Source organism: Lichtheimia ornata (genome assembly GCF_029851405.1).
Source record: "Lichtheimia ornata isolate CBS 291.66 chromosome Unknown scaffold00002, whole genome shotgun sequence".
Classification (NCBI taxonomy): domain Eukaryota; kingdom Fungi; phylum Mucoromycota; class Mucoromycetes; order Mucorales; family Lichtheimiaceae; genus Lichtheimia; species Lichtheimia ornata.
The window spans coordinates 1,076,896-1,100,559 of record NW_026695322.1 but is presented as its reverse complement, the minus strand read 5'-3'; the positions used below and the strand labels follow the sequence as shown (position 1 = coordinate 1,100,559).

The 23,664-nt window shown below is 44.1% G+C and overlaps 7 protein-coding genes and 1 non-coding gene across 8 annotated transcripts; 2 read left to right on the top strand and 6 right to left on the bottom strand.

Annotated features, from left to right (window-relative positions):
• Window positions 1–567: 567 nt before the first annotated feature.
• O0I10_000884 (uncharacterized protein) lies at window positions 568–3,916 on the top strand (the record flags this gene model as incomplete). Its single annotated transcript, XM_058480984.1, has 10 exons — window positions 568–634; window positions 696–890; window positions 945–1,336; window positions 1,444–1,648; window positions 1,711–1,726; window positions 1,825–2,797; window positions 2,853–2,993; window positions 3,058–3,143; window positions 3,215–3,312; window positions 3,375–3,916. 10 exons carry the CDS (start codon window positions 568–570, stop codon window positions 3,914–3,916), a joined length of 2,715 nt encoding a protein of 904 aa, XP_058348548.1.
• Window positions 3,917–4,141: 225 nt separating this feature from the next.
• Window positions 4,142–5,902, bottom strand: O0I10_000883 (uncharacterized protein; the record flags this gene model as incomplete). The annotated part of the gene is made up of 3 exons (XM_058480983.1): window positions 4,142–4,684; window positions 4,749–5,011; window positions 5,074–5,902. The coding sequence occupies 3 exons, from the start codon at window positions 5,900–5,902 to the stop codon at window positions 4,142–4,144; spliced, it is 1,635 nt and encodes a 544-aa protein (XP_058348547.1).
• Window positions 5,903–6,272: 370 nt separating this feature from the next.
• O0I10_000882 (uncharacterized protein) lies at window positions 6,273–7,876 on the bottom strand (the record flags this gene model as incomplete). The annotated part of the gene is made up of 5 exons (XM_058480982.1): window positions 6,273–6,633; window positions 6,693–6,908; window positions 6,972–7,330; window positions 7,413–7,447; window positions 7,543–7,876. 5 exons carry the CDS (start codon window positions 7,874–7,876, stop codon window positions 6,273–6,275), a joined length of 1,305 nt encoding a protein of 434 aa, XP_058348546.1.
• Window positions 7,877–8,310: 434 nt separating this feature from the next.
• Window positions 8,311–10,720, bottom strand: O0I10_000881 (uncharacterized protein; the record flags this gene model as incomplete). The annotated part of the gene is made up of 7 exons (XM_058480981.1): window positions 8,311–8,990; window positions 9,044–9,133; window positions 9,201–9,414; window positions 9,476–9,651; window positions 9,715–9,878; window positions 10,081–10,261; window positions 10,366–10,720. 7 exons carry the CDS (start codon window positions 10,718–10,720, stop codon window positions 8,311–8,313), a joined length of 1,860 nt encoding a protein of 619 aa, XP_058348545.1.
• Window positions 10,721–14,400: 3,680 nt separating this feature from the next.
• O0I10_000880 (uncharacterized protein) lies at window positions 14,401–16,287 on the bottom strand (the record flags this gene model as incomplete). Its single annotated transcript, XM_058480980.1, has 1 exon — window positions 14,401–16,287. The coding sequence occupies one exon, from the start codon at window positions 16,285–16,287 to the stop codon at window positions 14,401–14,403; it is 1,887 nt and encodes a 628-aa protein (XP_058348544.1).
• Window positions 16,288–16,371: 84 nt separating this feature from the next.
• Window positions 16,372–17,669, bottom strand: O0I10_000879 (uncharacterized protein; the record flags this gene model as incomplete). The annotated part of the gene is made up of 3 exons (XM_058480979.1): window positions 16,372–17,216; window positions 17,294–17,423; window positions 17,463–17,669. 3 exons carry the CDS (start codon window positions 17,667–17,669, stop codon window positions 16,372–16,374), a joined length of 1,182 nt encoding a protein of 393 aa, XP_058348543.1.
• Window positions 17,670–19,220: 1,551 nt separating this feature from the next.
• Window positions 19,221–19,291, bottom strand: O0I10_000877. The gene has a single exon. It is a non-coding gene; the product is annotated as a tRNA-His (tRNA).
• A 1,017-nt stretch (window positions 19,292–20,308) lies between these two features.
• O0I10_000876 (uncharacterized protein) lies at window positions 20,309–23,550 on the top strand (the record flags this gene model as incomplete). The annotated part of the gene is made up of 10 exons (XM_058480978.1): window positions 20,309–20,368; window positions 20,434–20,722; window positions 20,780–21,259; window positions 21,320–21,404; window positions 21,462–21,508; window positions 21,588–21,595; window positions 21,650–21,992; window positions 22,063–22,318; window positions 22,389–23,254; window positions 23,321–23,550. The coding sequence occupies 10 exons, from the start codon at window positions 20,309–20,311 to the stop codon at window positions 23,548–23,550; spliced, it is 2,664 nt and encodes an 887-aa protein (XP_058348542.1).
• Between the last annotated feature and the right edge of the window lie 114 nt (window positions 23,551–23,664).

Genomic DNA, 23,664 nt, shown 5'->3' with positions numbered 1-23,664 from the left:
GAATCTAGCTAGATTCCTGATATGGATCATATGCATATCCAAAGAGCTCTATGTTGGTATTTACAGAGTCGCGTCATCTCACGCGTTTTGATTAGCTCCTATTGACATGCCGACGATGGTTGTAATGGATCGACAGTAACAGGATTTTCGAATACCTGGGTGCTGCATAAAGTTTAGTTGTCGTCCCACAAGACTTGAACAAGTAAAAAATCAGTGCATTGATTGTTTGGAGCCTTTGCTTTTCCCTTCTTCTCTTCAACACAGTGAAATAAAGACCACCTTTCTCACGCAAATGAATTATCCCAAAAAGAAAGGAACAGGACAGGCGCTTGAAACAAAAAAGATCCCCGTCGCGTGATGATTGGGTAGCCCTTAATACTACTTTGTGTATCCCTGACGCATCCTTTCCCGTTGTTGGTTGATCCCACCCCCCAACCCCACCTGTTTCTTTTTTTTCAACTTCCTCGTCTTTCCTCTTACGGTGTTCTTTTTTTCTCATCCCAACTTTTTTTCTTCTCCACTATCTGCAGAAAGTAGTTTTTCTATCTTTCTCTTTAATTAATCACCATGACGATGGATGCGATGCATGGGATGGATCATCAAGGACCTGCTCACGATGGACCTTGGGATGATGGTACTACTTTTTAACAAAGCACTCATATCGTGGATATTCATTGTTGATCCATGATTACTAGGGGGTGGTAGAAAACAATCGCTTAGCGATAACAGCAGCGATAATGAACCCGAGAAATCCACTGTGGTCGCTGGTGAAAGACCTCCTTTTCGTGCTACTGATACCGAGTTATCCGCTCGCAGCTCAACGGATGATGAGGGACTGATTTTGGACAAAACAATGATCCCACCTGATATACCACTGGAAGCATTGGCTGGTAAGTGGTGACCCATGAATCGATCCATCCGCTTTTGCTAACAACCTTTTACAGGTCCAGGACTCGTTACCAACTATACCGATAATGATCAATTCGATTGGGCTGCTGGTGGTGATGATGAAGAAGAGGAAGATGACAAGGTGAAAAGCAAGAAATCAAGTGCACTGATATTGTGCCTATCTCGCAACTCGTCCTACATTGCCTGGTCACTGCTATTTCTCTTTGCATTGGTTTTGATCGCTGTGGACGTTGCCGTGTTTGTGGTATATCAAGATCATGTATCCATGGTATCATACAACCTGCAGTTGTGGTTTACATGGGCTGCGTTCATGTGGTGTATCAGCATGGTGCTCCAAGTAGTGGTTGAGCTTGTACCTTGGGCCATACGACGCTTGGTTGGATTACTACGCCCACAATCAACAGAAGTTTTGAGGATGCGATTGGCGGTAAGGATACACAACGTCCCAAAAAAAGCTTGCTTGTAGCATGTCACGCTGATAAAAATCTTCCACGCCAACCCCCCCCCCACCATCCTATACACACACCCATTTAGTACTATATGGCGTTGCGTCCTTTCATCAAGGCATTATTGGTATCGGCATGGAATTGGGGATCATGGGCACTCATTCTACAATTGGTGGCGTTACCAGAAGGTGCAACAAGACCCAGCTATGTCAATGTCTTTTACAGTATATGGGAATGTGTATTTTTCGCTGCATTGCTGCTGTTTATTGAAAAGTTTATTCTTCAGCTAATTGGTGAGTCTCATTTTTGTGCACCTTTTCATCTACATGTACTGATATTGTGTTATCCGTATTAGTTACTTCCTTCCACAAGTATGTACCGTTATCGGGTTTCGGGGCTTGGGTGGCGAAATGATCGACATTATTGTAGCACCGACAGTGCTAATGGTTGCATTTGTTTCATTTAATAGGAAAGCCTATGGTGACCGTATCACAGAGAATGATCACGCGCTCAAAATCTTGGATCGTCTAAAGAAAACAAAACGCAAAACACCCCAGGATTTGCTGAAACGCATACGACGCAAAGGAAAGAACAATGACACGACAAGTGCCAATGGGACACCTGTTCGCTCAGCATCCACAGATGAAAACATGCCAACATCAATCATGCGTTGTACCGAACAGCAGCAGCAACAAGGTGACATGCGTAATAACAATGTGCATTTCCCATCACAAAGAATGGATACCCTTATTGCCATTCCCGCCCTTGAAGAAAAGGATGATGATTACGATGAAAAGAAGGACCCATCATGTGTTGGACAACAACAACAACAACAACCAATGCAACAGACCAATGACTCACGTACTACAGCTGATTTCGTAGCTAATTTAACAAGACGACTACGTGAAGTGAGCAAGTCATCATCCAAGAATAATAACTCACAGCAACAACAACAACAACAAGATCCAACATCGCCGCCACCTCTTTCTCGAAGCAGCACAGCTATTGGTGATGAGAAATCATTCATGAATACAGCAGCTGGTAGTGCTCCTGGTCGACTATTTAAGACTGGATACAAAAAGTGGCGTACCGTCACCGCACAGGCCACTACGAGTGCTAGTGGTGCTGTGACACCACAAAGCTCGTCGCACCAAGCTAAAGCATTGGCACGACGCATCTATCACAACATTGTCGGACCCACTGGAAACCGCCAGATAAACGAAAAGGATCTCTTTCCCTTTTTCAACTCCCACCACGACGCATTGGAGGCATTTCGACTCTTCGATCGCGATGGCAACGGGAGTGTCAGCAAACAAGAACTGCGATCCGCATGCATTCGCATTTACCGTGAACGTAAAAACCTGGCACGATCCATGAGAGACTTGTCACAAGCAACAGGGAAAATGGATGTCATTTTACTCGTCGTCTTTACGGTCATCTTTGTATGTATCTTTATCATGTCATTTATTGGTAGTTATATGCTTATCCTATATATAGATCATCATTGTGTGTGCAGCCTTTGGTGTCAACGTTGGTACACAATTGATGCCATTGTGGAGTGCTTTTATCGCAGCAAGCTTTGTATTTGGAAACAGTGCCAAGGATGCATTTGACTCGGTTATCTTTGTCTTTGTCACGGTAAGTGTGTATGGAAACACATCAACAAGCAAGCTGTATCATTGATCTTCTCTTCTTTGAGTAGCATCCATTTGATGCTGGGGATCGTATCTTTGTTGGCACCAATAATTGGGTCGTGGTCAAGGTTGGATTACTGGTATCGACCTTCATGTATGTAATGGCTGATTGGAAAGGGATTGAGGTATACCAGCAACACGTACTCATACGGCTTGAATCATTAGGAATTGGGATGGCACGATCATTTATGCCAAAAACTCAGTGCTGGCAACACAATACATCACCAACGTGCGACGCAGTGGACCTATGGGTGAAACGCTTGGTAAATCAATGCTATCCTCAACTTTTTTATCTTTGCACTTATGCACATTGTCATGCTTTTAGAAATCCATATCGCCTTCGATACGCCAACTTGGAAGATCCACAAGCTACGTGACCATATGACAGAATGGACAAACGAACGACCTACACTTTATCGTCCCAACTCATCCTCATGCAATGTGGTCTCCTTTGAGAATCAAAACCGTATCACAGTGACCTTTTACTTTGAACACACGCAAAATTGGCAGGATGCAGGAGGTCGTTGGTTACGACACAATACGTATATCGTGGAGCTCAAAGAAGAAAGCGAACGCCTCGGCATTGAATATGCATTACCACGTCAACCTTTTGGAAATGATGGGACAAACGGCCCTGAAGGTCCACCCGAGATATACAACAAGGGATCAAAGTCAAGTGGTGAAGGTTCACCTGAAGGTTTGAGGATGCGTCATGGATTCGCTGCACAACCAGAGGGTTATCAATATTCTACACGAGGTCCTACTGGTCCTGCTGGTGGTGGATCATCATCAAATTCATCGGGTCAAGGAAATGATTCTGGTGCACAAGCAGGTGCTGCTGCTGCTGTTACTTTCACCACAATGTAGTGTAGTGGATCATCGTACACAAAGTCCCCTTAAAAAGTATTCTCCTCCATGCGTGTATAATAAACTCATAGCGTCGGCATGGCAACACGCTTATCAAATTATCGTGCACAATTACATAAAAGCTGCATATGATGCGATAGAATCCAAGAAGGGTCTATTTGTGAAAGAGTAGTAGGATATATATACATTAAGTGAAGGGGAGAGAAAACTACATCTTGTGTGCCATTACAACTTGTTCTTCTTTTCATAATTCTTCAATGCTTGACGAACACCCAAATCAAGCATGATTTCCTCAGAACCACCTGGCACGGTGAAAGCGCGAACTTCTCTAGTACCTCTCTCAACACGTTCAGCTTGGCCACCACGGGTATATGCAAGACCACCAAAGACTTGACCCGCTTCACGAGCACAGTATTCAAAAGTTTGAGTTGCTTGTGCCTTGAGCAAGGCAACAGGACCACCAAGGCGTGCTGGTTGTGTTTCAGCAGGCAATGTCTTGACTTGATAGAGAATACTTTCGAGCCAAGCATGGGTAGCTTCCACTTGACGAATCATGTGGCCAAACTTATTACGGATAACGGGGTGATCAATCAAACGTACACCAAAAGTCTTGCGCTTGAGGGCATAAGCAAAGGCCTCTTCGATACATGCACGTGCATAACGATTGGCTTGCATGACGATACCAAGACGCTCGTGATTAAAGTTGTGCATAATGTACTTGAAGCCCTTGTTGACTTCACCAATCAAATGAGTCTTGGGAACCTTGACCTATACCAAATCAATTAGAATCATGCATACATGCATGTACAACATGTGATGATCGTATACTTACATCTTCAAAGGTGATATAGGATGTACCAGAACCCCACATACCCGAAACATCCATTTGACGTGCACTGACACCAGGGAATTCACGCTCAACAAGAAGCAACGAAATGCCACCCATACCAGGTCCACCAGTACGGCAAGCAACAGTGTAATAATCAGCGTATGCACCTTGAGTAATCCACTTCTTTTCGCCGTTCAACAAGTAATAGTCGCCCATATCCTTGGCTTCGGTAACAAGGCTTTGTACGTCTGAACCGGCCGAGGGCTCTAACAAGGTCATTTTTGTAATATGAGTAACGCAATTAGAATAAAGGGTAATTCATTTATACCTGTAATAGCAAGAGCGATGAACTTTTCGCCTGAAAGACAACCAGGAACAACCTTGTTGCGGACTTCATCACGTGCAAAGTTCATGACGGGTGGCAATGCAATGGACAAACCACCTTGAAGACCCCAAATGATGGTACCAGCACCGGTTCTCGACAATTCATCGATACAAATGAATTCGTGGAAGATATCAAATTCCTCAGGTTTGACACCAGGCAAGCCGTATGGGTTAAGAGCCTTGTTGCCAGCGATTTGTGGATTGGTACCAGCACCACAAGCGGCAGCCAACAAACCCATTTGGCCAACCTTTTTTACAACTTCACGTGGGATAGCCTTTGCTTCACTCCATTCGTGTGTGTAGGGCATCAATTCCTTGTCGACAAATTCACGTACGATCTTTCTCAAACGGATATGCGATTCCTTGTAATAAGGGCTGTTCCATTCTTGGTACCAAGTAGGATCACCATAGGGGATACCTTCACCAAAGCGGGCTTCATCAGCCATCACGAGTTGTTGTGGGTGAGTAAGGGTAGCAGCGGGAGTCGTCTTTTTAGGTGCAGGTGCAGCAGCAGGTGCAGCACCAGCAGCTTCAGCAGCACCAGCAACAACACCAATTTGCATGGGTAGGCCGACTTTTTGCATGATAGCAGCGTTGTGGAATTGCTTGAATTTCTTGGAAGCGTCCTTGCCTGCCATCTTGACAAGCACCTTTTTACCACCAGGATGCTCATTAACAAACTTGGTTACGTCAAACACCTTGCCATCGATGATGATCCAGATATCGTCGGCCTTATTGTGCTGAGCAACTTCTTCAACAGTGTATGTTTTCATAGTAGAGGAAAAGAAAAAAAAAGGAGGGGGGACAAAAGAGGTGAGAAAAAAATGTGACACGATGCGGTTTTAAAACCGGCTTTGCTTTTAAAGCAGATCAAGGCCCTGTTGGTTTTTAGTCAGATTTTATTGCGGAGTAACCTAGCAACACAAAGCTCCGGCTTGCCCCACACACATGAAGAGCTATCCTATAATCATATGCTAGTTATAGTAATTGATCGAATGACACATCCTTGAGTTTCTATATTCATCACACACAATTCTTCTTCATAAACACAACCCTCCAACTCATTGCCATCAAAATAGGACACACAATAGTTGCGTAATGCGCATTTCATTGTTGTTGCTTGACACATTCTGAAGATGGTATCTATATCATCATTCCTCTACCGGACATGCCGATAGGTGGGGTCATCATGCTCAAACCTGACTGCTGTGCTCGTTGTTGCTGTTGTTGTTGGGTTGATGATGATGAAGAGGAGGACATTGAAGGTAATGCTGCCGACTGCTGTTGTTGCTGTTGCTGTTGACGATCCTCCAGTGCATCCCATAAGAGTGACCATTCCCGCTTGACTTTGGACCATGAGCTTGGATCGAATATCACATATACACCACGATCCATTGGGTTAGGTGATGTCCGTCGAAAGCCTTGAACAGGGCGACCATTCTCATCTGCTTCCTTGAATATCCACATGCCAAGTTCTTTGTGATATCGCCAACCACGCGTATACCTAATAGAACCCCCGCGCCATTAGCATCACCTTTTCCCTTGATCCATCATCCTACTTACAATTCTTGTGCTGCAGCTTCTTGAGCAACATCTCTTGGCATTGCATAAAACATGTAAAACAGGATCTCTTCCGAAAACTCACGCATTCGTTGATGAGCTGGTGAATTTGCTTGTATGGATCGATAACATGGCGGGACATAGTAACCAGGTTCAACATTAAGACCAGAGGGCGTTTGGACATCAGACCACGGTGAGATAAATGTGGAGTAAATAGAGCTATGTATCATCATAGGATCAATCCCATGTATATCAATGTTATCCCATTATCGTCCTACTTACTCTGGTGCATTAAGATCAAGTCCAAGTGTTGTCAAATCCGTTCCCAGTGCCAACATGCTTCGATCAGGATCCGTCATTCGTATTACACCCAATAACCCTAATAAGCCGTATGGACCATTGCCGCTATCGTTGCCATTGCTCGTATTTGCATCACTGCCGCCGTTGCTGCTGCTGCTGTTGTTGGTGGTGGTATTAGCACTTGCAAGTAAGGATCTTGCTGCTGCTGATGGAGATGCCTTGGTTGATGAAGAGGATGATAGTGCTGATGGTGGTGCTGGTGGTGTTGGTGCAACCATCGATGATCCTATAATGTTCTTTTTCGATACTGGAGCCAGTGGCGGTGCATAATCACCACGCGACTTTGTGTTGTTAATAATCATGCACACACACACACACACACACACACTACCGAGATGGTGTTGAATAGTAAAAAAGACTCACCCAGGGATCATTTTTTCCAATGCCATAGCCGGTATCTTTTTTTAAAAAGGAGGAAGAAAATAGATTAGTCTAATTGCCCAGCTCATAAAGCGTGGATGATGATGCTATATGGAAAGGGAAGGACACTTACTTGCAAAGTTACCATAATCCCACGGGTCTACACCACCACTTGCTCCTTTGATATCACTGCTACTCGGCGTTAGTGGTGCTGGTGATCGTTGCAATGCTGGAAACTCGTCCATGGATATCCCTCTATTGCCTAGGCCACCACGATAAGGTGATGATGCTCCAAATTCAACGTTGCCGAGTAGTGAATGATCGGTAGGAGGATAATTCGCGAATCGGTTGTTGGGTAGCATAGATGATTGAGGCGGTAATGAGCTTGCAGGTCGTCCGTTGGAAGCAGCTGTACCCAAGGCTGGAAAGTCGTTCAAGTCGATAGTATTATTTGGGCGTTGAAACATGGCCAGAAAGAGGAACAGGAGAACAAGAAGGTTTGACAAGAGGAGAAAGAGATATAGGGCACTGCTGCTAATAGTCACGACTTTGAACGATCACCACCACATTCTTTTGTCTTAAACGATAATGAACGCACCTCCACATACACACACACACATATGTATATAATAGGACCCACTCATGTGATTAATAAAAACAAGCGCTATTATGATGATACAAGTACTCTACAAAGCAAAATTCATTGTGTTGAGCTCCAAAGAGCATTATAAAAAGGGGAGATGAAAAGATGAAAGTGCGGGTGATAATGGTAGTAATAGTGGTCGTCGTAGTTTCATGGTAGTGGTTGTGGTGGTTGGTTGTGTAAATGATGCAAGTCTACAAGTGTAAAAAGTGGAATAGTGAAGAGGGGAAACAAGAATGATAATGATGGAAACGATATTTAAGCCTTGGATTCAGCGAGACCCATGGTAACCAAGAACTTGGCAGCTTGCTCCTTTTCCTTTTGTTGACGTTCCTTGTCCCACTTGAGCTCTTCAGCCATAATTTCAACGACACGTGGAACAGCTTGCAAAGCAGCTTCAGCATTCAAAAAGGCAAGACGTGTTCTACGAGCAAGGACATCGACAGCGGTGCAAGCGTATTCTTGTCGGCATGCATAGCGAACTTCAGACTCAATGTAAGGATAATTGGGCGAGATACGGTTGCCATACGAAGGATACGACATGCCGGTCTTGTCTTCGATAGAACCAACAACCCAAGCACGGTCACCATAGCTGTTGGCAAGGTGTACAGCTACTTCAGTATCCATACCAAATTCTTGGATCAAACGAATAAACATGGTGTTGCTAAATCCTTCGCTACCAACAAGCAAGGTCTTTTCGGTAACACACTTGTTCTTTGGCTTAAGGCCATATTCTTGGATAGCACGATCCACAGTCTCCTCAGCCATAGCACGGTAGGTAGTCCACTTTCCACCAGCAATGGTGAGCAACTTGTTGTCACTGACATGGATCATGTGGTTGCGTACAAGCGATTCAGTGTTCTTGGCATGAGGATCACGTACAAGAGGACGAATACCAGACCATGCAGCCAAAACATCACCACGACGCACCTTGACATCTACATGTATTGTATGAGTATGCAACACACCTTGCCACGGTATGTCAACTTACCCTTGTTCAAATAGTGGGAGACCTCATCAAGAATCCATTTGACTTCATCTTCCTTTGGCATAGGGTTGGGAGTGACTTCAGTGGGGGAATCTAATAGTAACAAGGAAAATGTTGATACGTGTATGATTCAAGTATAGCAAAAAAATAAACAACGTACCAGTGGTGCCTGCAATAGTGCTACCTTCCCAAGGCAAGAAGAAAATGACACGACCATCACTAGTAGCAGGATCGAGCAAGCCCATGTTACGAGGACTATAGTAGTTGGGGAGGATAATATGGACACCAGCTGAGGGGGCGACAATGTCAAGATTTTCCTTATCATCCATCTTACGAAGGCCATCAGTGAAGGGACCAGTAGCGTTAATGACACCCTAATTCATTATCCCAGCGATGTTTAATACATTTCCTTTTAGGTCTGAAACAATGACTCACCTTAGCCTTGACCTCCCATTCCTTGCCAGTCAAGTTATCTCTGAGCTTGGCACCCTTGACTTCACCCTTTTCATTCTTCAAGAGCTCGGTGACCTCACAATGATTCACAACAGTGGCACCATGGTAAGCAGCGGTCATGGAAAGGGCAACGTTCATTCGAGCGTCATTGTGGTGGCCTGTAAATCACATGTCAGCTCCGTTTTCTCGGAGAACAGATGTCATTGTTGTATTAATCTTACCATCGTAATACACGAGTGCACCCACCAATTCATCTTTTTTCAACATGGGGAAAGCATCAAGGGCCTTGGAACGAGTCAACAAGTAGCTGCTCTCCAAAGCTTCTCGACCAGCAAACAAATCATAGAGCTTGCAGCCAACCCAGTAATAAGGGATCTGCCACCACCTAAAAAAATGTGGAGGAAGAAGAAGCCAATGATGAGTATCACGTGTTACATCTTAACAGGGACCAACCATGCTGAAGTATTTTGACATGCCGACCCTGGATGTTCGGGGATAAGGGTAAAAGCCTTTGTCACCTCCTTTCCCCACCCGGTGATACAATGACTCTACCGATTCCTCCTCCGAGATACCGTAATTATACTTACTTGTAAACAGGCAACATGATGGGCAATTGACCAGCCAAGTGAGGAGCAATATCCAAAAAGATTTTACGCTCATGCAATGCTTCCACCACAAGCTTGTATTGTTCGTAGTCCAATTCCATAATGGCCTTTTGAAGATAACGCACACCACCGTGCACGAGCTTAGTAGATCGGGATGAGGTACCTGCATATGTGTTTTTTGTTTAGATCCCACGTGCTATTGCTGATGTTGCCATATCCGAAACGTGAAAGGGGAGTAGTTGTAGTAACAAGGTTTTATATGCATACCGGAAGCAAAATCATCACGCTCAACAAGAGCAACCTTAAGACCACGAGTGGCTGCATCCACTGCAGTGCCTGCACCAGTGGCACCACCACCAACAATCAACAAGTCATATTCCTCCTCATCATCATTCTCGAGTCTCTTGAGCATCTCTTCACGTGAAGGCGTCTTCCAAAAGGTTTTGGGCTTTTCATCATCTTGTGGTTGAGCCTCGGCGTAGGCGATTTGGTTACGTGTCAAAAGCATGGAAGGCAAAGGACGGCGTTGATCATTATTCAGGTACAATGCTGCACTACCAGCAGCAGCAGTAGCTGTGACAGTAGTAAGCAGCTTTTGAGAGCGCGAAAGGTTTCTCCACATGTTGGTGGGTTGAGATAAAAAGGTTGCGTGAAAAAAGAAGAGTTACAAAAGAGGACAAAAACAGCAAGCGGTTCTGGAGCTATCTTCTTGCTTTTTAGCCCCATGCTGGGGTGCAAATTTTCCGATCTCCGTTGCCTTTATCCCGTGCAATTTCACCGTTTTCCAGCCGGTCATAGCGTGCCATCATTGGTTCTTACAAAGCACTGACCTTTTGCAGAAATGCCTTTCCTCAGTTGATCTACACGCTTCTCTTTTTGGCTGGTGCAGAAAACCAAAGAATCCTTCTTCTTCTTCTCACACACCCTTGCTTTCAGCTACTTGTCAAAAATGATATGATACCAAAAACACTCTACCTATTAAACACAAACATGTAACGGATCCCTCTTCCCATTACATAAGCTTTGTCAGGGGTTGCTCATGATGTGTGTGCTATACAACCAAAGAAGGCTATTCTTTTCACCCCCCCCTTGTTTGTACCTGTTTTCTACATCACCAGCAATAAACAGCAGCTGCTCCCGCACCCCTGGTTTCCTTTTCACACTATTTTTAAAAGACCACCACACAACAAAACATGGTTCGTTTACTAAATCATTCCACAGCCAACAACCTTATCACAATGTTAACCGTTATAGTAACAAGCCATGATGTAAAGGAGGCAGTCAGGTGAAACTATGATAAACATGATCCCCTTACTGTAAAGATCATCATGCATGACACATTGAGCATATGACTTGAGCTTATCATAAAAAAAACAAGCCAACGTTGCGTTGCATATACATGCAAGCGGGTCAATTCTCACCCGCGCCATCCAAGAGCTCTTCGGAATGCGTCCGCGGATCTGCAAAACGGAATGTTGTATGGAAGATCCCTGCGCGTGGTGGGTGGTCATTGCTTGTTGCACGTTACCGAGAATAAAATGCCGCCGCCAAAGCGTGCTAAGATGCGTTTGTCGTGGAGACAAAAACCTATTTATATATGGGACCAATGAAATGGAGTCATTCTTAGTCTCGGTTCAAAGCGTCAATCCCGCTGCTTTCTCAGTGTAAAAAACAAACAAACCATAAATGACATACAAAAGAAGTCATTGTCGCTGTTTGTTCGGAATAAGAGGAGCGAAAAGCTTTTCAATGAGGAGGGAGAGGCACATGGCAACGGCTCTAATCCACTTGTAAACCATCAACTTACTCATGCATGATGGTGATGGTGGTGGTACATGATGATGGTGATGATGTTTACAGAAAAAATGGGGCATGGTGTGAGTAGCCGAGGCGTTCATTTCTCTTTGCGCCCTCTCATCCCACCTTTTCTGGAAGAAAGTTAGCATTTCGCCGTGGCCAAGCCATCGTGTTGACTCAAAGAAAATAATCGATGCAGGCTACCCATGCATTTTGAATCTACAGGCACGCAATCTCAACAACATACCATCCTTGTTGCATTGCTTGGATGGTTTTGGAACCCGTTGTCATATTGAGTGATGTGATCAACGTTGTTAAGAAGAAGATAGAACACTCTGAGACAAAAAAATATGACCAGAAGAAGGCTGTTTAGTATATGCGGTATCTACTGTGCAACAATAACGTGCACGGACCACCGACACCATAACATCGGATCTCCTACATAGGAAGGCCTAATGATAGGCTATATCTCACCAGCTATTGCAATGATAATGGCACCCCCCACTATGATAGGATTTAAGTACGCACATTTAGTACCCACACCTTTACATTTCTAAAGACCCTATAAGAGCTGAATTGTGGTTGGAGATGCTTGTTTGATCTTATTTGATTGGGTGGGTGAGGTGGAGGAACATGATTTTGATGTGATGTAATACACGTTTGGTAGTGATGAACAACGCGTGCCAACATGGTGTGCACGTCAAAACTTTATTCGAATTACGATAATGGTAGCATACCAGATGGTATGAATGGGATATTGGGATATTAAAGTTTAGCTAGATCACGCTACAGTGTGCGTATTATTGCTGTGAATGCAAAGAAGAATTGTACGAAAGCATGTCATTTTTGAAAGAGGGCTTTATTTAACAATGATCCACTACTCCACTACTGCAGCTCCCAATCCATATGATCCAACGCCAAGATTCAGGAAGTATAACGTGGGCGAGCTTTGTGTGTAGGGTCGCATCAACATCGGATCATGTCAAACGCTCTATGCAACTTTTTTACTCGTAAGGAAGCTGATACAATACAATCACAAGGATTGCATTAATGTTGAATGAGAACATACCTGTAAACATCAGCCAGTGCGCTTTTGAAGCCTTTGCATGATAGCCATCGTTGCACTTGCAATGCCTTTCTTGAAACAATCAATAGACTGGATGAGTGAATCCAGGAGACTTGCACTGCAGAGGATCAACGTTGGTATCATCCTCATCCTCATCGCCTTGATCAAGTTGCCGTTGGTCACTGGTTGGTGAATGAACATGGATCAATATTACAAGACCACCTTGAACATCCTATCTTCATCGTGCACTCGAAGGCTGCTTCTTGGCGTGAAAAAGAGCGTTGAACATGTGGTTGAAGATGCTGCCTTGATGCCAAGCTTGAATTGCTGCAACAATGTACCCGGATTCCTATCCTCTGGTCCTTCACGACGATTGCATTGGTTTGAGCATTGTTGGCGTATAGGATGGGGGACCTCGTTTGCTCATTAGGTGTCGAAGAAAAAAAGAGAAGGAAGTCTCACAGAGCGGGCGCTGTGCATAATTCTTGATGCCTATTTCAGACAACGACCCCTCCCACCAGCTTTGTATTACTATCCATCCACCCTGCTCTCAACCTCAACTAGATACCTTGTCCTGAGCATTAGCCTAAGGCAGTAAATGGCATGTCTTAACTAAAAGTATCAAGAGCACTTGTTAGTAGTGGGTGGTGGTAACATGAGGGGACCGAACAACAATGGAGCAAGAAATTGATGATGATAGTGCTGATGTCTCCTGGTGATTGAAACAGCAATACAAGAAGACAAACATGATATGATAATGGACACGTGTTAAATGAGCAGATGCTCGGGTTATTGTACGTCTAGAGATGATGAAACATGAAGCAATTAAAAGAAGATGGTCACATTTTTTATCATGTCACTCATCAAGTCAGGTAAAGCAATGAGTACTTGGATGCCCAAGATGGTTTTTGCTCAACTTCGTGGTGGAGATCAAGGTACTCAGGATACAAAAGGTACCTCACTACATGCCCTGATGTGATAGTAGAGAGATAATGAGGGCTCCTACTACCATCTCTAGTACTCATGTATCCATATACAAGCACAAGCAGAGTATACTTGTATCATCATCCAATCCAGATACACGATTAAGATATGCTTACAACCATAAACGTAGTATAGATCAATCTGAACGCGTGATCATATAAAAAAGTGAAGAGACATACACGAAATGAAAGACAATAAAAAGTCACGTGACCATTTTCGGGCTGTCGTTATCGTATGGCTGATTAGATCAGTGGCCAATGATATAACTTTTGGTGTTGCTATGATAAGTGATGATCTTTTATTGCTAAGGATGTTCACGATATATATATGTTCAATGTATGGATTCTATGAATGATGTGGAAGATACTAGTAAAGGGCTTCTAGCAATTGCCAGCATCAAAAGGAAAAGGGTTCTAGAAGGAACGAGCAAAAGCTAGGTCACGTGGTCACATGACCTACGACAATACCCCCTCCCGAAAATCTTGGTCGCCCTCGACCAACACGGAAGCAATAGTATTGGCAGCATCGGTAAGCTGGCGCCAACGTGCTCTTGTAGCAGTGGGATCGTACCATGTATCAGGATTACCATCGGCCTTGTTGATATGAATGGGACGTAAACGATCAGTGTGCACCCAAGACTTGTATGCTTCACCATTCATGCTGTGTAACTTGTAGATATCCGTGTCAAGGTTACGTTCAACAATCTTGTAAGGACCACGCCAATTGTATTCCAAGCCAAACTTGTTTTCATGTCGTAATAAGACAAAGTCGTCAACCGAATAAACTTGCTTCTTGGTGAGCAAATCCCATTGAGCCTTGTCTTTTTCACGATCCTTTTGCATCCTTGTAATGGCTTGAGCACGAGCATCACGTAAGGAACGAAGTGTGGGGAGTCGACTTGAAACATGTGCTTGGGGATCATCTTGTGGTTCATCAGCAGTAATAAGAGGACGCAATGGATCACCAGGTAACTTGGGGTCTTGACCATACACCATGAAAAATGGACTCATTTGTGTCGTTCGATGTTTGCGAATGCGGCATGCAAACAAAGCGGTGTCAAGAAAATCATCCCAGCGATGTATTTCACCATGCACATACTTGCGTAACATGGATTTGAGTATCCCATTGGTACGTTCAACCTTGCCATTTGAACGAGGATGGAAAGCCGAAGTCAAGTTGTGTTTGGCTTTAAGTCGACCAAGGTAGTAATCCAAGAACTTGCCCATAAAATTAGCGCCACGATCGGTTACGATTTCATCAGGACAGCCAAAACGCATAACAATTTCCTCGTGAATGAACTTGGCAATGGCTTCACTGGTTGCATCAGGAACAGCACGAGCAATAGGCCAATTTGTCGTGTAGTCAACAGCAACGAGTATCCAACGATTACCACTTGTGGTAGTAGGTAATTCTCCAATAAAGTCCAAATGCCAACGAGAAAAAGCAGGCGGGATTTCGGTCAAATGCATAGGTGCATGATGATTATTGCGGTCAGCACCAGCAGCCAATTGACATTGTGAACATTGGGCAATCCATTCTTGAATGTCTTGCTTCATGTTGGGCCACCAACGTTTACGCACCAAATCCTGCATAGTGGTCATTCCTAGGTGTCCAAAAGCCTTGTGGATTTCTTGTACAATGTCAGCACGCCGAGAGAACATTGCAAAGCGGACTTCTTGAAGAGTGTTGTTCACCTTGACCTTGCGAAAAACCATATCATTACGCACCACAAATTGTTCACGATGCTTGCGTAACAAATCAGCATAAGATGATGGCCACTTTTCTTCGGGACGCAAGTAGAACTTTGGCCAATCGGATTCTTGAATTGCGCGTGTTGCATAAAGATACTCAGGCTCCATATCCGATTCATTGGTAAGACAATGAGCACCATCACGTCGAGAAAGGATATCAGGTACATGATTGTCTTTGCCAGGCTTGTATTGGATATCGGGATCATACAGCTCCATTTCAGCAATCCATCGAGTCAAACGAGGTGTGGGCTTGCGTTGAGACCTGAAATACTTGAGTGGATGATGATCCGTATACACCTTGTAAGAGCGACCTTCAATGAAACATCTCCAAGAACGTAACGCATGCAAGATACCCAACAGCTCTCTTTCTTGTGCAGGATAATTGCGCTCCGCTGACGAAAGCTTCTTGGATTCAAAAGCCAAAGGATGCAATTCACCATCGCCACCTTCTGGTAAAGAACAGCGCCAACACCAAAATCGGATGCATCCGTTTCGATCACAAAGGGCCTTGCTGCATTGGGTGGTACCAAGGTGGGTGCTTGAATCATGCGACTGAATCTCTTCGAATGCCGATTGACACCTAAAGTCCATTCAATCAAACGCGTCTTGCTCCCACTTCCCTTTGTCAAGTCCGTGAGTGGTGCAGCAATCGTTGAGAAGCCACGAATGAATCGCCTATAATGAGACGCCAAACCGATAAACTGCCGTAACTTCTTGAACATTGTAATGTGGGCCACTCTTGAATCGCCTTGACCTTGGACTTGATGGCAGGATACCTTGAGCACTCACTTGAAGCCGACAACCCAATTCAGTCTTGTTGAACTCGCACTTCTTGAGATTGGCGTATAGCTTGGGGCTCGCAAACGATCCAACACCATTCGGAACATGCTTGAGATGGTCTTCTTTGGTACGGCTGAAGATAAGGATGTCGTCAAGGTAAACCAGGGCAAACTTGTCGAGGAAATCACCAAGGATTGAATTCATCATCTTTTGGAAAGTAGGTGGAGCATTCGTCAATCCAAAAGGGAGCACTTTCCATTGCCATGCACCGTATCTTGTGTTGAAGGCCGTTTTTGGAACATCTTCAGGTCGGATTCGTACTTGATGGTAACCACTCTTGAGGTCGATGCTGGAGAAGAATCGTGCACCACCAAGACGTTCGAGACATTCATCAATTCGTGGTAAGGGATGGGCATTGCGACGTGTCACTGCATTGAGAGCGCGATAATCGATACAGAGTCTCATTGAACCATCTTTCTTGCGGACAAACAGAACTGGTGCACCCCATGGAGAGTTACTTGGTTCAATCAATCCCAAGGTTTGGAGTTCAGCCAATTGACGCCGCAATTCATCCAGCTCGAGAGGACTCATCTTGAAAGGATGCCGATTGATGGGTTGAGCATCACCAGTATCAATCACATGCTCAATATCACGATCTGGAGGTAAGCCTGGTAGTTCGTTTCGGAAGACATCAGCGTATTCATGAACCAAAGTATCAAAGGTGCCATCGTATCGTCGATCTTGTCAGCCGTATAGAAATAAATACATCTCGCTGATAGCTTTGGTGCGTGACAATCGTTGCATCTCGCGTGATGACTGAGAAGATATGCCAAATCAGGAATCTGCCGTTTGCGACTTGGAGTCAAGATATGGATGTGGTTGCCTTGTTTGATCTGCCAGGTGTCGTGTCGCCAATCTGGTATCGGTTGTACATGCTTGAACCAATTCTGCCAAGGATGATGTCAAATTTGGTATCAAACACATACGCCTTCCATGGATGGGTGTATTGCCAGCCATTGAAAGATCAAAAAGATACGAGTGACTTGATCGCCATAGTATGTCCACCAGTTTGTTTCAACCTCTCGTCCTTGGACCAAGTGATGCGTCATGTGCTTGCAAATGCGTGGTGAAATGTAAGATGTACTAGCACCAGTATCGAGCAAAACAGTAACAGGTGTTCCATTGCAGACCATTGAATACAAGGGCAACTGTGATTCCTTTATTGCGTTGAGTTCTCTCAAATGATTGACATCCAAATCTAGCTCAGGTGTCGGGTTGACATTTCAAAATCGGGTTCCTCGGTGAGATCAATGAGCCGGCCTTCAGGTACTTGCTGAGTAGTGGTGGTGGTTGCATTCAAGGAGTTTTGCCGATTGATGTTTGTGCGCGACGATGACTCCTTTACATACGTCGCGCCTCGTCTTTTAAATGCTTGTTGCTGTATCGTTGAGAAGCAGCAGGTCGATAACGCCATTCACCAGGTAAGTTGGATGGGCAAGAACGTTGTAGATGACCAAGGCCTCCACACCAGCAACGAGGTGGTTCTTGATTCATGCGGTTGTCACGACGACGAAGGTTCTTGGTGTGCGCCAATCATTAGAACGTCGATATCTTGTTTGTACAGCATCCAGGTCCATGTATTCAACATCCCGAGATGGTTGTCGTGGAGGTTCAAGTCTTGTCATCTTGTCGGCAGCATTTTGGTGTAACGACATGGCTCCTTCGTAGGCGAATGCGATTCTTTCAGCTTGTGCAGTTGTGGTCGGGAATTGGTGCGTACATAGACTTGAACGTTTTCAGCCAATCTCGTACAAAACGGTCCAAAGCTTCATCATCATTGTTGGAATTTCGAGCCAAATGTTGCGGAAGTCGTTCATATTCTTCAACGGTGCCAGTTTGCGTCAATGCAGCCAATCGGTCACGTGCAGTCTGTTTGGCATTGCGAGGTCGAAATTCGTTCAGTACCAGCTTGCAGAAATCAATCCAAGTGCTTGCATCATGTCCAACAATTTCTCTTGTACGCCACCATGTGTCAGCATCTCCTCGAAAAAGATTGATGGCATATTTATCTCCGGTCATCTCATCCATTCCAGTCACATCAGCATAACGTTGTACAGATCGTAACCAGCTTTCAGCAGCATGTGGGGTTCTTGTTCCATGGTAAGTGTCCGGTTCTCGTAGCTTGGGTCTGGGCCATTGGGCCTCTTTGGTTCTCCTGGTTCTTGAGCAGTTGGGCTGGACGCAGTCAAAATAGCCGTATTCATATCTTGTCCTTGTCCTTGTCCTTGTCCTTGTCGTTGTTCTTGTTCAATGCCTTCCATAATAAACGGTTGTCGATTTGTAACTTGAGATTCGTCGTCAGATAATTCAATGGGTTCCGGATTGGTTCACGATATTCTTGAAAAGCTCGATTGTTCAAAGGCGATATGATTGGTGTCATCAGCTACCAATTGTCGTTATCGTATGGCTGATTAGATCAGTGGCCAATGATATAACTTTTGGTGTTGCTATGATAAGTGATGATCTTTTATTGCTAAGGATGTTCACGATATATATATGTTCAATGTATGGATTCTATGAATGATGTGGAAGATACTAGTAAAGGGCTTCTAGCAATTGCCAGCATCAAAAGGAAAAGGGTTCTAGAAGGAACGAGCAAAAGCTAGGTCACGTGGTCACATGACCTACGACAGGGCGGAGAAAAAGAGAAATTACCCAATTTCCAAGTTTTGGAATCGTGATCATGCCGTGACCTGGAATCGAACCAGGGTCAGTGCGGCCACAACGCAATGTACTGCCACTATACTATCACGGCCTCGTTTTCCTCCTTAATTTTTCATGAGCGCGTGCAATGATAGAGGACAAAATTTCCATAAAAGGTAATAGGCTATCTCGCGTTATGCTTAAGATACATGCCCCGTGTTTGGTATCATTCGAAAGCGTAAACGCTCACAAAGCCGATGCAATTACCAACGAAATGGTATGGGTAGTGTAGAGTGTTAATTTTGGAAGAAAAGGCAAGGTCAACGTTGAGCTTGAAAAATTCCAGGAGTTAACTCAGCAGGTGGCAGCTTCCCATCTCAGCTCTCGTGCATGGATTTGCAATTACCGATTGATCACCTAGCAACAAGTCTCTGAATAAAGCACTTTCTTTTATAAACCATCAATGGATACCATAGTAACGGAATCAATGAATTGTATGCTAAAAAGATGTAACAGCAACGAAAGTAATATGTCATTTGGCTAAATGCAACAATCAATATGCAATAATACAAGTTGTTTATTACTACTACTAACACAGAACGACGTAAACGGTACCCTCCCTATGGCTAATGTATCAATACTTGTTGTAAGGAGGAAAGGCCAGCATATCCAAGAAGTGAAAGAGCGACAACAAAGTAATACATATTGGATGTTCCTGGAAGCCTGATCATTCACCAAGAATGCAGTAATGTGATGTGTATAACTAAAAGACAGAAACACCAACATTTATTCTGATTTAAACATATGCGTATAGGCAATAAACAGGGCGTAATATAGATGACAAGGAAAATAGGGAGAAGCTAATCAGAGCGTTGCAGTCCCCCTTTCTAGACATGTGCATGATTCGTGATGAGATGTTTAATCCCCATCGTGTATCAAGTTGATCGTTTCTTTGTCTCTTTCTTATCCCATCCTTTGTGTGTAGTTCACATTCATTCACTCATTCTCCCACCAGGGCACTCACGACTAGCAGCAACTTGTTCGCAATCACCCACACACCAATCGCAACCCTTTTGCCAAAGCCCATTCTTTGCATTCCACGTGTCAACGACATTTGCTTTCAATCGAGATGCATTTCGACGATCGTTGTAGTGTATCTTCAATGGTAGGCGAACGACATATGGTTGAGGTAGGTGTGAGAGGGAGATCAAGATGGTGGTAAAACGATCCAGGAACTGATCTTGAGTATTGAAGTCCAAAGCAATTAATGCAGCCAAGTATGGTGGTACCCCAGCAACAGCACATATGGAATCCAACATCACTGCCGATTCTGCGAGCGAGATATTCGAGGACGCATTCGATAGCGACAGCAGTTTTGGTGATGCCGTTGACAAGCCAACCATGTTGGACAATGAAAATCATTCACAACAACACGATGATTATGCGAGTCAAGTGGAAGCATTAGCAGTATCCATGGCACCTGGAAAGCATCGCCCCATGATGGATAATGACCAAAAGAAGACTAGCATGAGGGATGGCATAGGTAATAAGCATCTTGAGCTAAATAATGTGATATGCAGCTAACTCATAATATCCCTAGCCCATAATGGTGGCCCGGCTATTATGCATGTAATCCAACAAGAAACAGATCAAGAAATTGATCCATCATCACCTGAAACTTCGCGTCATCATGGTCAACAATATCAAAGTGATGGTGGCAACGAGGTTTTATTTGACGCCCACTACTCTGAAAGCAGCCGTTCGACACGAAGTACCAGTTTGACGGATGACAGTAACTACAACAGGCTTCCAGGAGGAGGAGGATGTATGGATGTCGTCATGCCTTCGATTGAACAATCCTATCGAGAATCATTTGCCATCCATGACCAATCATTTGAAGCAACAAGTGGTGGTTCTACAGATGATTTTTACCGTGCGGCTCATAGCAGCGAATTTGAGCATTCAATTGAAGATCCAATCGACCTGGATATTTTTCGAGACAACGCTATTACTGTCATCCATGTCAATCCTAAGCACATTGCCGTCAACAAGCTCAATCCACGAGAACAAGAGGAAGCTGGTAGGTAACGTGGGTGATGATACGATACCAACAACAGGTCACTGAATGGGTGCTTTATAGATGAATCTATGCGTGAAGGAATGAGGAATCTATTTGACAACAATTTCATGAAAGCAAAAGGGATATTCCAATCCAAGGCAAGCTTGTAAGTCATCAAAGACAAAGCGTATACTATCATGTTGTAGTAACCCTATATGCGTAGTGAGCCACTTTTCTCGCTTGGTTTGGGTGCCATGGCATTTATCAAAGGTAAGACACACAAGGAAGGTCTAACGATAATACCCAATGTACTAACCTTCAATAACGTTGATCCAACAATGATATATAGCCATGATGGTAAGTTGTCGTCATCACTAAAGAAAGAATTGATCACTAAAAGGTAGTTTATAGACGTACCAAGAGGAAGATATCAAGACGGCCATGAATGCTCTTAGCACATCCTACACCATCGCCAAAGCACAAATCGACAATGCTTATTTCAAGCAGCCGATCAAGGCGACCCTATCGCACTATTTTTCATCATTCCTCTATGGCAAATCAAAATCAGGCTTACCTGCAGGTCCAGGTCCCGAATCACAAATGGATGAGCATGGTTGTGTGCCAGAATTTATTCCCAATGGAATCTTGCGAGCACATGTTATCAAGGCAGAGAGCTGCTTGCTGATGGGGATCCTGCAGCTATCACAAGAAACGGTCATGAACTATATTAAATGTGGGCTCAACTTACGCCGAGGTAAGATGATGAAGGTTAAGGAATACAACAACGGCAAGGTTATTTACACATTTCCATCATCGAATAATAGCGTACAATAGCTATTGCCTTGTGTGGCGTGAATACAAACGAATGGGCCAAAAGTATACAAAGTACATGGATCGTGATACAGTATCAGCTATTCAGTTTGGCATCGGCGCTGTCAACCTTTTACTATCATCCATGCCGAGCAAGATCACCAAACTTTGTTCATCGTTGGGTTGGCAAGGAGACAAGCAGCTTGGTATTGCATTGTTACGGCTTTGTATCGAAGAGCGTGGTATTCGTGCTCCATTGGCATCCCTTGTGTAAGCACATTTTTTATTTATTGGGTGGAGAGGTTTATGGCATGTATGTATGTATTAACGAGAATGATAGCCTGCTTTCTTATTATTCAATCCTTACGTCGTTTGCACCACAAATTTATACCAAAGATCAGATGAGTTCGGCCATTGAGTGTCTTTTGGAAGCACAACGCAATTATCCAAGCTCGTGTTTTTTCTTATTCTTTGCTGCACGGATTGCACGCGTGGCACGCAACATACCCTTATCCACCCAATCCTTTTCCTTTTCAGCTGAAGCATGTCATGGCGAGTGGGCTGAGACGGCGATGCGACAAGTGGCTGACTATGAGACGGGATTCAACCTTGCATTACAACTCGATTGGGAAGGTGCAGCCAAATGTTTTGAACAGCTTAGCCGTGAGCACTATTGGTCATCTGGTTTCTGCTTATATTTTGCTGGTACTTGCAAAGAGATGCTGGGCAAGCGTACGGACTGTATTCTTGCCATGGCCGATGTATCCGATCGCCTTGCAAAGCAACAACCGACATCAAGTAAATCCTATATCGACAACTATGTGGAGAAAAAAGTGGCATTCTTTCAAAAGACCGGATACCAGGATATGTCTCTTAGCTTACCAGCACTCGAAATCTTGCTTGTATGGAACGCGTTTGTACAAATGCAACCTAGTGCGTTGGAGACGTGCCTGGATCAGGTACAGCGCACGCTTGAGCTCATTTATCAACGAGAAAAGAACGAGTACGACATTCGCATTCATGAACTTGTGCCATCCATTCAACCTCCCGATTATTACAAGCAACGTGCAGTACTATTACTCATTAAGGCATCCATCCTCAATGCGCTTGAACGACACACTGAAACTATTCCTCACCTTAATTGGATCATGGATCATCGTGATCGGATCAAAGAAGAGTCTTGGATTATACCATTTACATATTGGGGTAAGGATCTTATAAAGGGTGATTGGGAATATGCAATGATTAATCGATGCGTTATCGAAATGATAGAGGCCGGTGTGACCAGCTGGGGATTAGGCAATGTGCCAAAGAGCCGTAAAATGTGGCAACAAGCCCTTTCATTTACAAAGTACGACTTCGAGTACAGGATGGCTATAAGGCTGAGCTTGGCATTAATGCGCTGTGATGAACTCGACGCTGATGAATATGTCGAATCAAGAGAAACAAAAGGGCTTTCAACACAAATACGAAAGCGTATGCCCATCGTCATTGAACATTGAAAATAGCATCCCACCATCCATCATTTTACAGTATTATTTATCACCCAACTATTAGACAATTGTACCTCTTACTTTTCATAATGAACACACTTTCTTTGTCATCTGGCTTTATGA